At 44.9% G+C, this 15,467-nt stretch overlaps 1 protein-coding gene across 1 annotated transcript in view; it reads left to right on the forward strand.

Annotated features, from left to right (window-relative positions):
* LRMDA (leucine rich melanocyte differentiation associated) overlaps window positions 1–15,467 on the forward strand; it is a 1,013,334-nt gene that overhangs the window by 540,330 nt on the left and 457,537 nt on the right. Inside the window, exon 3 of the mRNA XM_070431962.1 lies at window positions 11,858–11,984. Within this exon, the coding sequence (XP_070288063.1) occupies window positions 11,858–11,984 (127 nt within the window). The remainder of the gene's footprint in view (window positions 1–11,857; window positions 11,985–15,467) is intronic.

Raw genomic sequence — 15,467 nt, forward strand, 5'->3', positions numbered from 1 at the left:
TATTTTTGGCTATATGAAGGCTGTAATGGCTTGCCACATTTACACTGAACTTTTTATTGAATGATGTCATGATTAGGGCAATGATAAAACATTGGATTGTTTGGGAAGTATTTCCTCCCTTAATCCACGTTAGACCAGAGAAGGATAAAAAGGAAGAAATTTATGAAATAATTGACTCCACCTCCCCAAATTACGAAAGAGTAAAGTAAAGCTTAGAACAAGGCAAGGACTTGACTAAAGCATCGCAGGAAGGTGGTGACTAAGGTCCCTGGTCATTCTTCAGACAGAAGGTCTCCCAAGCTGCCATTTCTGCATGTCATTGGATAATCCTGAATATATAGCAGTATCTTTTTTATAACTCTAGCTACTTGCTCCCCTTTCTGAGGTAACCAGTTCCTCTTTAAAAAATAAGATATGCACATTTTTTGTTTGTTTTTTAATATTTCAAATATCACCAATCCTTATATTTACCTAGGTGTGTTTTCACATACCTTATCTCATGCCACCCTCCTTCCAATTTCTGCAAAGTATACTGGTTAGGGATTGCCCTGCTATTAGATTAGATAGATTAGAAAATTAAACCTGAGAGGTATTATTTTTCCAAAGTCTCACAGCATATACAGGACTTGCAAACAGAGCTAGTATCCCCATATTTAGTGTTTCTACTTTGTGTGTCTACTAACTACATTGGTGTTTCTCTTCACTGAGTTGACAAGATAGTCTCCATCAAAACACCACATTCCTTGTGAAAACACCACCATGATGTTCTACCCCCAAAGCATCAATCAAATAAATAAAGAGGCAGACGAGGATGAAAGAACCTCCGTTTAGCCTTAGAAAATCTCTTGTTTATCGCTCTACCCATCTGGAATTGTTTGATCCCTCCTCTTTGTCCCTAGCATTGTTACTTCTGTTAGATGTTAGTCCTCTGGGCCCAGAATGTGCCATTATATGAAATGGACAAAGTTGACAGCATTGTTCTTTGAAAGGTTTTCCAAAGCACAGAGCTAGGGCTGTTTGGGAAGAAGAAAAATGGCTCCAAGAGCAAGACAGTTTTGGAGGTCACCATATCTCCCAGGGCCTTCTTTCCTGCAGGAGATATAAAGCTATCTTGTAGTCTGGGGCAGAAAACATGTTTTCACCTTTTTCAGCCAACTGGGACCTCACAGAATCAGCAGTTGGCACGTTTTGCTGGTTTTCCTGGCCTGATTCCATTCCAGGAGGCCCTGCCCATGGGGAGCTGGTCTTTGGGCAAGTATTTGATTAGGGCCCCTCTGTGTCCCGAGGGCCTTGAGGCCCAGCCATGTAAATGTCTCCTTTTCTGGTTGGTTTGCAATGAGTAGACACCATCTGTTGAATTAAAAATTCCCTGTATGGAGGGTGGTGAAAGGCTTGTGTGGAAGAGACACTGTTATCTTTCAAGCAAACAGTTCATGAGGTTGAAGAGCCGTGTTCTTGGCCCAGCATATGTTTGCCCAATGGCTGTGGGAGCCTCGCCCACCAGGCGCTGAGTTCTGCCCCATGGCGACATGCACACATACCGCGGCTGCAGCACACCATGTCCGCCCCTTACATCCCCCAGTAAAGAAAACCTCCATTTATAGAACCCGCCAAACAAACTCACTCTTTAGACTCTTAAAAACAAACAAGATCCCGAGGCCACAGGCTCCATGCGCGCATGTGTGGTTTTGTAAAAATCTCAAGCCGTGAATCAAAATAATTGTAGAGACAAAGTCAAAGCCTGTCACCAGGGTGGGAAAATGCAGGCAAGATTCACTGAGAGGACAGGAGGACAGCCAGATGGGCAGAGTGATGGGAAAGAGATGTGAAGGTATCCAATGTGTTTGTAGGAAGGGTACCCGGTTTCCCATCTCTTCAACCTTAGGGACTCACTTGCTGGAATAACTCCAGGACAAACACAGGAGGATGGGCCAAAAGGTGACCAGCAGAGCCCTCATTTTTTTTGAGGGCCCATCTTGGTCACACTAATTAATGATATACGGTCCTGTATGATTTTTCCTTATGTCAAGTCCAAATTTGTTCTCTCTTCCTGTAGATGGTAAGCCCATTGGGAGCAGATGCCATGACATCGGCATCTTCCACATCCCCAGATGCGGGTGCTCACTGAGAGCCTGCCATCCTGGAAGTGAATATGGAATACATGTTTTCTGGGGCTAAATTCGCTTTTATAAATGTTGGTTACCTGACTACCAGGATCAAGTCACTCTTCTTAAGTTAACTTCACCACCAAATTGTGCCTGAATATAAGTAGATTGTGCAAAAGATTAAAATTCAATTGAACTGAGACTTAGCTCAAGCCCATCTTCTCTTTGAAGACTTCTCTCACTCTCGACTTTCCAAGCAGTGCTCATTGCTCCAATCTAGCCTATTGCCCTGCATTACCTGGTATTGCTTCCTGTCTGTATCTGGTACTCAACAGTAGAGGACCATGCCACAGTCATCTTTTATCTCCAGAGACTAGAGAAGTACTGGGCACAGTGTTGAAACTCAATACAGTTTTGTAAATGAATGAATAAGAATAGAGGTACATGCCAAGGGGACCATTACTGGTAAATTTCATCTCAGCTCTACCTAATGAATAGTTAATCTCATGAAGGCCACATTAAAAATAAAAACAAGACATTAAGAATGAGTTCTTCAGTGTATTGTTCTAGGAGAGTTATAAAATCATACATAGAAAGGCAAAATAATTGGAAGACCATCTAACTTGATCATTAAAACTGAGGACATAAGATGAATGGATTACAAAGCTACCAGAATTTGGATAAAGGATATGACAATGGTGAATTTCCATTTCCATACCTCAACGAGAAATTATTTAGAGGTAGTTTAGCATCGTGTAGTTGAGAAAACACTGCACTATATGTCCAAATGTTTTAGATATGGTTTGGCCCTGTGCATGGTTTCAGATAAGTCTCTTACTTCTCTGAGCATTGGTCACCTCTGTGAAGTGGAGGATGGAGCACCCTAAAATTTCCCTAGGACTCAAAGTCTATGATTCTGTGAAGAAAACCATGATAGAGCATATTTCACACAAATAGAGCTCTGGCTTTGGCATCTAGTTTGCAGGTTATAAGAGGCCAGTGTGTTGATATATGCTGTCTTAATTAGGGGGATGTCTCCATAGTTAGGGAAGCATTAAAGAGGCCTTGCACAGTCCCAGCTACAAGATCAAAAGAAGGTGCTGAGTTTGGTGTGATGGGGAATGGCAGAGCTAGAACTGTCCGCTGTCCTCTTTCCACCAGGCTGAGTCCTAAGGGACCCTCTGGCAGGGAACCAGCAGCTCTGGCAGCCCTTGTAAACTATGGTTTAGAGGAAGGAGCTCCAGTCATATAAGCACAGTATCTGGATAGAATATTAGAGGTCACTGAATCTTCTACTCTATGCAGAAATTCCCTCTACACATTCTCCATGACTCTAGTCTCTTGTCGAATATGTATAGTGTCTCATAAGATAGCTTCGTCCTTTGGCGAACAGCTCTCTATTTTTGGAAGTTTAAAAAAATTAATTTAAGACCTCTCCTTCCAACTCACATAATTTTCCTCCTATTTGTTTATCATTCTGCCATCTGGAATGCCATAGACTTAGTACATTGAGACAACTGAGCATCCCCTGCTCCTGGTTGAATAATCTTGACTATCTCATCACAGTTTCTTACGTCCTTGACCACATAGTTATTCTCCATGGTGTTTGTGAGTGCTGATACCCCTCTGAGTGTGGCAAGCAGGATTGAAACAAAGCTCCAGGTAGAGAGACTCAAGGGCCAGTAGAGTGGACAAGGATCAGAGCAGCTTCTGTGGTGGACAAGGATCAGGGCAGCGCCACACTAAGCCCTCTTCACACCACTGGTCTTTATCCAAGGCCCATCCATCTCGTGTTTGGGGGTTTTACTTAAAAGTAATATTTACCAGAGTTTTTCCTGATTATAAAGTACTTATTCATAATAGAAAATCTAGTAACTAGTGAAAACTGTAAAAGAGAAAGAAAACCCTAGAAGGCTATTTCTCAGGGGTTAGAGGTATATATCTTGGATGCATCTATTGATAGATAAATATGTAGATATGTATGTTTACATATACCTTAAAGGGTATTTGTGTATGTGTGTACAGAATTGTCATAAAGTTGCTATACACACGATGGTGTGTTATAACAAAGACTACTTTAATGACTTAACCATCAACATGTTAACTATGGTACACATTAAAATTTACATGGAGAATGCAGGGGGATCACACAGATGGCTTTTAATTTCCATGCATGAGTATATGTGCTATATATATTATAACTTAATCTTAGGTGCTTAGATAGCATGAGAACTTTGCTGGATCAGTAGATGTCTATCTACACTGTCATTTTTAAAAAATATGTTTTTATTAACTTCAGAGAGAGCAACGGAGATGGAGAGAAAGATAGAAACATCAATGAGAGAGAATCCTGGATCAGCTGCTTCCTGCACACCCCCTACTGGGGATCAAGCTCGCAACCTGGGCATGTGCCCTGAACCGGAATCAAACCTTGATCTCCTGGTTCATCGGTCAATGCTCAACCACTGAGCCACACAGGTCAGGCTACACTATCATTTTTAATTGATGCATGGTATTTCATTTTACAGATATTGAGCTGTATTTGATCATTCATCTATCACTTGGAATTTAGACTTGTTTATAATTTGCTATAAATAATGCTGTAATGAACATACTTAAACTGCACACTTATAAAAAGTATATAAAATTTATATTACTGAATAAATTCTTAGAATTATTGTATTAAAAATGTGATAATTTAAAGGCTTTTAATTACATTGTCATTCAAAATGGTTATAACAGTTTCACTCTCCATTAATATTGTATTACTCTAGTATCTTCAACTTTTGACAAGACTATGTTAAGATTTAAGAAAACAGTGTATTTGCTAGTTAAGTGAAAATCTCTTGTTTAATCAGAATATTTTCGATTCTCAGAGAAGCTGAAATTTTACCCACTTTTCCATTATTGACCTTATTCATCCCTTGTGTATTTTCTGTCCATCTCTTTTGATCATTTTTGTTTAGGGTTTTCCTTAATGATTTTCAAAAACTCTTTGCATATTAAGGATGTTAAACTTTAGTCTGTCAGAGAGATTGCAAATGTTTTCCCTAATTTTCATTTGCCTTTTAACTTTTTCTTTCAATGGGTACTTTAGGTAGTGGAACTTTAAATCTACATTTAAGTCTTTACATTAGACACAAAATATCATCTTATTTGGGCTGAAATAATGGGCTGATTCCAACAGGATCATTTTTGATCTACTTTATCCTCCTGAGCATCTTTCCAGGGTTCTGGCCTCCATACATGTGATCAACTTGGCCTTACTAAGGTATTGGCAAAATTCAGGATCAAAGTCCCCAGAACCTTCCCTCAGAGCAAGCTGAGCCATTCATTAATGTTCTTCATGTATATGTTTAAACCAGTTACGACCTTACCTAAATTTATCATTTTCTAGCCCACTTTTTGCTCCCTTGTCATAAGAATATCATTAGAAGTATTTTCAAAGCCATTTTGAATTCTGGATACAATATATATCTTTATTCCTAGTCAACCGTCCGCATTAATAGCTGGTCTCACAGGACTTGTCCTTAATGCACAGAAATTACCTGTTTGAGAATCTGTGCTATATTCAGTTGATATCTGTATTAACTCATTCTACAAAGGATTTGAGCTAAAGCTTATCAGAATTAATAAAACAAAGCCACAGATAAATGAAATATCAAGACTATAAAAATTATAAGCCTCAACAGTGAAGTTAAAAAGCAGATGTAGAGACCTTTTCACAGTCGGGTCATAGTTTGGCTCTGAGCTTACTGGAAGCAAAAGTAAAAAGGGTAACGTGATCAGATGCATGATTTACATGATCTGAAGGCAAACATATACCAGTTCCTCAGAGGCATAATCCGACCACAGTTTCATGTAGACAAGTTGATAAACGTATGAATCCAAAGTTTGAAGAATGTCACCTACCTCTTCAAATCACTGGAACAGCAAGTGCCCATTTCTGGGCTTCTAGCTCCTCACTCCTTCTCCCTGGTTCCCTAGCACCGTACTTAACAGTTTTCTTGGTATTATTGGGTGTGGTGCACAATGGCCTCAGACTTGATGCCACTTAAAGTTAAAAAATGCCTCATTTACTATCTTACATTTTTAACTGGTCTTAGATTCAGCTCTCTTATGAATTTTATTCTCTGTAGCTCAGGGATCATCCATTCTGATAAGGAAGCAATAGAGCTTTGGGGGTGACTGACAAATTCCATGTGATACACTGTCAGCATACACCATGGCAGTATACACTGTCTTATAGCACCCAGAGCCTTTTCTGTATTCTTCTATTTTTAAAAGACACTTTCACCACTATTGATATCGTTACCATATAGACTATTTGATTTATATTATTATTTGTACATATATCCCTGGCTATGTGACCTGAATGACAGAAAAAGATGTAGAAAATACATAGAGCCAACTGAACCTATAGTACACTGTATGGTAATATGCTATAGTATATCACTACATTGAGTACGTTACTGTGTGTGTATGTGTGTGTGCATATGTATATATATGCATTTAAATATGCTATAGAAAGAGTTTGGTGATGGAGGAAAGAGTAGCTCTCATGGTGTTGATGACTAGCCTTTCTAAAGACACCTGTGCGCCTCTGGCCCTTGTCTGGAACATGAGCAGCCGCATTGCAGCTCTGCTCTTTGCTCCCCTCTGCATCCCACATGGATGGTTCTGTGTGGCCTGTCTTGTCCTGTAGCCGTGGTCATGGCCTCTCATAGAAGTCAGTTGGGGAACATTCCCCAAGGACCTGCTGTATGCCAGGCACAGTACTTGGCGTGCTGGAGGGAGTAGGAGGGGTGCAAGTTGCTATTTTTTTCTCTCAAGGGCGATGTTTAAATTATTTAACCATGGCACTGATCAGTTTGAAATATCCTGGCTAGAGCAGGCTCCTGGAGCCCCATAATGTGAGGGGGGCATTAACCACTTAGTTGCTGAATGGTGGGAAGGTCTGGGGGCTCTAGGCAGTGGCCAGGTTAACAGAGAGGGCCACTCCGGGTACTCAGAGCTGCAATTCTTTACCAACTGGTCAGCAGGTATATTTAACCAGTTTAATAGCCAGTACTGGTGTGCGGGTGCAGGCTCACCGAATGTCCCCCCACCTGTTCTCAGACACTTGGCCCCAGGGTACAGGAAGGGAGGCCTCTGGCCTCAGAAATAATGTGAATTTAAAGATTGCCCTGACCGCCCCTGGCCAGTCACCCGAGGCCTGTGCTGTGTCCTGCCCCGGGGATTCCATTGGCAGCTTTGCTCTCAGCAACTGACAGGCTTGTGGCCGAGGAGTAGTCGTTGGCAGAGGTACTGAGCCCTCACTGTGCGTTTGAAGACTTTCTGGGTCTCATGGAGGTTACATTGAGACCCCTTTTTCTTGGGAGCTGGGCAGACAGAAATCACCCAGAAAGCCCGTGGTGAGGCTGAGGACTAGGTGTCGGACAGGGGTTAGTTCCTCCACCATTTCCATGGCCTCCCCATTTCCTCCGTTAAAAACACATCTATGGAGACTTAGGTGGATGTAGTGGAGTAAGCAGGTAAAGATCTTAATGGGCATGTTATTTTCTTAACTGGTTTGAGAGTATCCTAACCCTTGGTTCTGGATGTGAGGCCAGCTATGTGGACACGTGTCTATCTTAGGGCCTGTCTCCTTTTTTAACTGTCTCCTTTTTCCTGCCCAGCTCATGCCAGGAAGAAGTGTCATTCCTGGTACAGGCTGGGAGCTAAGGACAGGCGGGTCTAATTCTTACCATAGCCTGAACCCCAGGAATAAGGTTGGCAGATCTTGAGCCAGGGGTTCTGGAGGTGCCCTCTGGGGATTTTCCTGGCTGGATTTTTTGCCAGGTAAGGGGCAGGAAGGGCTAATAGCTCCATATCAGCAGCTCCCCTGCCCCAGATCGACCAGCCCTGCTCTGCTGGCCCTTCTCCCTCCCCCTTCTGACCTGTGGCTAACTTTTGGGAAAAGGATGAAGGCTGCTGAGTGTGCGCCCACACAGGAGCAGAAGGGATTGCAGTTCAAGGGGTGGCCCTTCTGTGGGACCTGCTGCCCCACCCAAGGCCCCTCACAGCCACTGGCCTCCCCGGGAAAGGGTGGCAGCCGCCTGTTTCGTGCCACTGTTTTCATAAGCTAATGAGGGCAGAGTGTGAGCCACAGGCAATGATGCTGGATATTAACTGTGACAGGAAGCTTGATCATAATTATCTTAACGAGGATAGGGTTAATTACAGTGGAAGCTTAAAAGTTCTCTCTGTTTGAATCTGCTGGAGCTGAATGCGTTGTGATGTTTTGTCATCTCGATATGACTTTGGAAGAGGCTCTGGGACCCTCCGGCAGCCGCGGCGGCTCCTGGGGGAGCCCAGCCAGGGCCCTGCACGTGGGTCGCTGAGGGGGCACCTGTAGGTGAGACAATGGGCAGCTTTCCTGCTGGGGGAGTGGGAGGCGCACAGCCTGCAAGGCGCTTCTGGGCATCTGATTAGATTTCTCGAGCAAACCACCTGCCACCCAAACCAGACCGCACACGACTCCCTGTGCCCTCAGCGTCTCCTGACTGGGCTGGGAAGCTCTCTCTCCAGCTGGCTGTGCCCAGGTAGCAGCTAAAGCCTTGCCCTCCCCCTCCTGCCCCTTGCCAGGTCAGACAGATCTGTCTCTCCTTCCCAGCTCCCCGCCTCCCCCCCTTCAGACATCAGCAGCCACTGCCAACTAAGCTGGTGAGTAACCCTGGAGTGACAGCCACCCCTTCCACCAGGGTCTGGGGTACACTTTGCTGTCCACACACAGGGTTAGAGCAGAGAAGTTACAGTGCTGCCATCTATTCCTTGTAGCTACCGTCACTGTCCCATGAAGCAGCATAGATCTGTGGCTCCTTGAAGCCCTGTAGCCTTGTCATTTTACGGAAGGGCACATATCTGTTTGCAGGCATCTTGTGTACAGGGGTATCAGCTCAATAATGGATGCAAATAATGTCTCCTTTCTGGAAAACAACAACAAAAGTAAAATTTTCAAAATGTAAAAAATAAAACCATCTTCCAGGTGTTGGTTTAGTGGCCTCCACAGGCTAGCTGAGCCCCGGAAGCCCTGTCCTCTGCAGCGTTACCCTTCACCACGCTCTCTGCCTCCTGTCCCCAATCCCTCAGCTCCGAATTCAGCTGATTAAATCACACCACACGGATGGCAGGAGACCTGGGTTTATTAATCGGCATCATGGTTCCCTTTTAACTGAGCAGCTAATAACATTAAGTGGCAAAGGGAATCTCAAAACCAGACAGGTGATGGGGGACTTGAGCCCGAGCCTCCAAACTCCTCACTGAAGCTTCACTCCGAAGCTGGCCTTGAGCTCTGCCCTGAGCCACCCGGAGAGAAGGCGGTCTCTGTGGGCACTCCCTCTAGTGTTCCTGGCTTTGTCCCTTTTCATGCGATGTCATTTTGTTTTATGCCTCCCCTGAAGGGAGGTTTTGGGAGGGAGCTTTCTTCTGCTTGCCAGTTGCCAACTGTTTGCGGATTCTCATGATATGAGCATTATATTTGCATAACATAACTCGGGAACAATGTGTATTTGGATGCTCTGACCAGAGCCCAACCGATGTTGAGCACAAAGGACTTATTAGCGCTCCATAAGGCCCCCCCACAGGAGGGAGGGAGGCGGCCTCAGCTTCCCTCCTGGTAAACAGCCTCGCTCTGAAAAGCGCTTGGGGATCATCACTCATTAACCCCACAGAGCAAGGGACTTCGGGAAGCGTGGAGTGCCCCTGCAGAGGCAGGACCTACTGCACGCCTTTGTGCATTGGTTGGTCTGCCCACCATCTGCATCCTTAGCAGCCTCCCCCCACAAGTCAGGGCTTCCAGAAAAACCAGTGAATGAAAGGAGGAAGAGAAAAAGAAAGAAACGTAACTTGCTAATCTTGTTCCACTTATTGTCCATGAGATGCTGTGAGCTGGAATCAACACAGAACAAGGCATTCAGGTGGGCTACTGACGTGGCCAGGCCCACACTGCGAGGAAACAGGGAGCTGGCGTAACACTCCAGCCCGTCCTGACTGCAGGCGTGTAAGTCGTGTTTTCTCCCTGAAACGTGAGGCCCATGAGAAAGGAGGAGGAAGAAATGAGGCAGGATGACCCCACTGGCCCTTGACCCAAAATGTGTTTGGTCTTGCCCTCCCTCCTGCTTGGAGCAGGTAGTGTTTGGCTGCAGGAGGACACGTGGTCTGGGTGCTGGGTCCTGGGTGGGACCACCCCGAGTGTCAGGCAGAGATGGGATCTGCTGGTGGAGCTCTGGGCCCAGTGAATTCTGGCGATTTAATTACCTCTTTGCAATGCATGTTATACCTCCCAAGCACTGGCTGTTTTGGAGTCCTAAGGGCGGGAGTCCTTAGGGTGGAAATCCGCGGGGAGATGTGGATGGCTGGAGATGGCCCTTGAGCTGAAGTTCGCACCTGCACCAGACGTATAGGCGTTGCTCACACCAGCAGGCGGGTCTGTAATGTGCGTGCCACCAGGAGATGAATAAACAGTGCAGACAGCATCCCCCTGATTCGTCACATTTTACAGAATCACCAGGAGATCCCATGCGCGTCCGCCCTCCGGTTGACATTGCAGCTCAGCTGTCAGCCATGCAAGCTCAGCTCGGCCCTCGGGTCTGGCAGGTTACTGAGCTGGGAGCGTGTGTGTCTGTGTAACTCCCTCGCCTGCCCGGTGGCTTCTTTAATTAACGCCTGTGAGCGCCAGGGCCCGCACAGGCGGGCAACATCCCCTCACCACCGCCGCCCCCCCCAACACTCTAGAACCCACCTCCTGAGAAACTTTCAGCTAAGTGTATAAACAAGGCTGTTTTTCCTTTTTGGATACTTTTCCCCCCCTGAGCTGGGTACTTAATTCTTTCAGATGCCTGTTTATGTACCACCTCGATATCTATATTGCTGGGCTCGACACTTCTTTCAGAAATAAAGTGAGAAATCCACTTTCCGTACATTAAAACGGTAACTTCAAGCCAGGAGCATTGAAACAGAAATCCTCCCAACCCCTTCCCCACCCCTGCTCCCCAAACAAAAAGAAAAAGGAAAAGAAATCAAAGAAAGAAACAGAAACAGCCCCTCACGCTGGAGGGATCATTGCTCCTTCGGTGCCCTGCCCCTGGGACAGCCACAGGGACACTGGGCAGAAGCAAATTAAGTGACTCGTGAAGGAAAAAAGCAGAGGAGGAAAAAGTCACAGGCGGTGAGGGGAGAGAAAGGATGGCTTCCTCGCTGTTTCCTACCACTGTGCCGAGGAGAACCGCTAAGAAATGATACTTGAAGTTATATTTATTATTGTAAGCGGGTCTGATATTTCTGGGCAGGAATGATGGATGACAACTTAAATTTGTGTCCAGGGAATGAAGGTGAACTGTGACAGAGTTATTTATCTTGGGAATGGAGGTTAGGGTCAGCCTAGGCTGGGTGCCTGCAGGCACAAGACATTGACAAATTTATCCTGCAGGCCGCATCTGAAGCCCTTTGTTTTGGATCCTGGCTACTCACTAAGTGACCCTCATCCTTCATGTTGGCAACGCGTGAAGGATGCGGTGAGTGCCAGCGGCCCCTTCTCCCCCGCCGCCCCCGCCCGGCTCCCGCTACTAATTCTTGTCATTCACTTTGCTGACAGGCACCAAGCCCAAACTATTCCCAGTCCTGAAAGGGAAGGTTAAAATATTTATTTCGGCTCATAATGGCCTCCCTGATTTAGTGCAGGATCATTTTTCCTGTTGCCTTTGTCATTGCAGGTCACTGGAAGGACTGAGCGCCTTCGGGAGCCTGGAGGAGCTCGTCTTGGACAACAATCTGCTGGGGAACGACCTCGTGTTGCCAGGGTTACCCAGGCTCCATACCTTAACCCTCAACAAGAACCAGATATCCTTGGCTCTGCCCGCTGCCCCCACTGCCTGCCCTGGCCCGCAGTGGTCCCCTCCTGCTCGCCAGCTCTCCTCCCCGGCCCCACACAAATACCTGCAAAATGTCAAATGAGTTTTATGTGTCAGCTAAATTAAAGCATGTGAAATACAGTCCATGGGCAGACAAAGCGTTCTGTCTCCTGGCACTCGGGACACTTCAGAGTAATTTATTATAGGTCATTCATAAATGAAATGCACCATTATATCTTCCTGTTGCTCCATTTTAGTGCAGAGATCTAAGTTATGGCTGTGAAGAAATCTTTTTAATAGATAAAAATAGAGAAAGAAAATAATGTCACTGCTGCCAAGAAGGCGAATCCCGGTTCTGTTTGCTTGGGCTTGTGTGGGAGGGCGACCTCTGGTGGGAAGTCGAGGGTAATGCTGCTGAGCAAACTTGGCCTTCACATAGGATTCCGGAAGGCTCTCTTGGGCAACAGTTGTGGTGAAGGCGACAGGAGGAGGGGCCAAAGTGGAGGATAAGTGTGAAGCCCAGGCCTATCCTGTCTTTTATGGTGTTTATCACAGTAGGGTGATGAGAAAGGCCTGGGAGAGCCAGGCTGGTATATGGCCTCTTCTTAAGACTGCGAGGACCTAGCCAGCCTCAGAGGAGACTCAGAAGGACTGAGGGCTCTGGAGTCCACCGTGAGCTGAGAATGGAGTCAGAACCTTTCTGTAGTGGAAGGCACGTGGCTCCAATGTTAGATTGTGGGTCTGTGCCATCATGACGCCAGCCCAGCGAGGCAGATTTGGTGTCAGTGCTGTTAACTCCTGGATGCGCATCTATTATAACTCGCGGCACAGAGTTGAGGGTCACTAAATGTTTGTTAGATAAGTGAATGAATCATCATCATCAGCTGTTCTTTAGGGGGCATTCCTGTGCCGAGTAGCTTTAGATATATTACAGGGTGGGACAAACGTAGGTTTACAGTTGTGAGTATGTGAAACACAGTTTATTCTTCTATTATTTTCCATTCAAACAGCTGTACACCTACTTTTGCCTCACACTGGATTTTTCATTCTTATCCAACCTTGTAAGTAGGGTATAGTTACTCCTTTGTCCAGATGGGGAAAGAGGCAAAGTATAGACCCACAGCCAGACATTTAATAAGATGCTAGGTCCCAAATTCAATCTCAACTGTGGCTATATCCAGGCTTCTTTCCATTCTAGTGTATTGCTTCAGACTTGAAGTCCAATCATCTTGTTTCATTGATGGCACATTCAAGACCTGGAGTGGTTTAATCACTAGTTCACGATCACAGGTGAAAAGCAAGTTAGAAATAGAAAAGGGATCAGGGCATTTTCCCTAGAGTATGATATAAAACCAGATATGCATGTGAAGTTTAATCTATATGCATATGTCAACATTTATTACCCACTGTTTATACTTCAAGTCATAAGTTTATATTTTCCTTATTCTGTAAAATATACTGCTTCTGGTCATTATTAATTGGCACTTTAATAGAAAGAGAATGAGACTGCCTATAGGTAAATATCAGTCTTCATCATATGAAATGTTGATGGATTTTTCCATTTCCTATCCTCCAGTCAACTAAGTTTCCTAGTCACTGTTTGAAAAAGTGTTATAGTCAGTGTGTCTTAAGGCTTCCTTGGCTGTGTAAGGTGATCAGTGGGACAATATTCTCAAATTGATCAAGAACGGAAGGAATATTAGACTAGATTGGATGATACGGTTCCTTCCTTGAGCCATAGTGCTCATATCCTGTGTCCCGCATCACTGTTGAGTATTAAGTTCATGAACGTGTGTTCATGAGTCAGCTTGATCATGCTTAGCTATGTGGCCTTGGACAAGTCATCCTCTAAGAGCCTCTGTTAATCATTTTTATAGGAATAAGTTAAATTGGATCATGGTTTTATTCTCAGATGATCTGCAGTTACCAGAGACTAGCGGGCCTCTTGGCTCTATAATTCACATTTTCTTTGTCTCTGGTTGAGTTCTTTCCATGCTCCATGCCTCATCTTCTCCAATCTATAGCAATAATGCCCAGGAAGTAATGGTATGGCCTGGGAGGGACCGAGGCAGAAGGCAATGTGTAGGTGCCAAGCTGATCAGTCCTGTCACTGTGTTGTTGTATGTGCTTTGTTATCAGTAGATACAAGAGATTATGGTTGGCCCTCTCAGGATGCAACATGGCTCTTCTTTCTCCTCCAGGCTGTCAGTATGATCATGAGAACTGGCTTACTTTCCCTTTATACTTGACCCAAAATTCATAGAATGAAAAGCAGGTAAAAGCACCAGTAATGATATATGTCATCCTCTTAACCTACCAATTTTGACTCCACCTTTTTGGCTGACTGACTTTCCTACCTACTTGTAACAGTGCCTCAGGCTCTCCAGCCATTACACAATTCCATATTGCTATTCCTACTCTGTGAAATGTCTTAGACTTGGGCTCTATCAGTTAGTTTTGCTGCATAATAATCCCCAACAGTGAGTCGCTTTAAAAACCAAACATTTCATTGGGTTACAAGACTACGGAGTCAGCTATTTGGGCACGGCTTGGATGACAGTTCTGCTAGTCTTTCTTTGGGCCACCCAGGGAGCCAGCCACAGTTATCTGGAAACTCAGCTGGGGCCAGATGGTCTGAGATGGCCTTGTTCGAAGGCCTGGAACTGGAACTGGTGCTGGCAATGGACTGAACTACATGTCACCCACAAACTAGCACAGGTCTCTCCACATCGGAGGGGTGTCCCAAGAGCAAAGTTCCGATGTACAAACACTTTTAAAGCCCAGCTCATATCATGGGTGTTGCTGTCCTATGGCCAAAGCAAGTCACATACCAAACGTAGAACCACTGTGAGAGGGGACTGTGCCAGGTGTAAATACACAGAGGCATAGCTCATTTCATTAATCTAACACACAGACCTTGATATCCTGTCTCCTTAAGTTTTTACTTCATATTTCCAATAAAGAGAGACTTGGAATCAAGGAACTATTGACCGTCTGAATATTCACTCTTCCTTATAAATTGAATCTTATTTAAAACATATTAGGAAGCTTGCTGTCAAATGGGGATCTACCTCAAGTTCTTCTGTGCTGTTGGTTTTATTTTTAATTTTCTGCTTTTTGGCATATATAGAATGGTTACTGACCCCCCACCACAGCTCATTTTATCTGCTTTGTAAGTCTAGAGTTTTTCATTTGGGTTTTACTCACAATTAAATCTGTTTATACAATGAGCGTGTTACTGGACCCTGGGAACTTGGGTTATGGGGTTTTATTTTTTATCTTTTACCAAGTGGCACTGCCAAATAGTACTTAAGAACAACAGGCTCTGAAGCCAGACTTCCTGGGCTTATACCCAGGTCTACCACTTACTGCATGACTTGGACAAGTTACTTAACATCTCCATGCTTTGGCTTAAGATGGGGACAATAATAGTACCCACCGCATAGATTGTTGTAATGGCTATGGAAGAATC

The sequence above is a fragment of the Myotis yumanensis genome, unplaced genomic scaffold (assembly GCF_028538775.1).
Source record: "Myotis yumanensis isolate MYYU_CA2020_CCGP unplaced genomic scaffold, mMyoYum1.0.hap1 SCAF_13, whole genome shotgun sequence".
NCBI lineage: Eukaryota > Metazoa > Chordata > Mammalia > Chiroptera > Vespertilionidae > Myotis > Myotis yumanensis.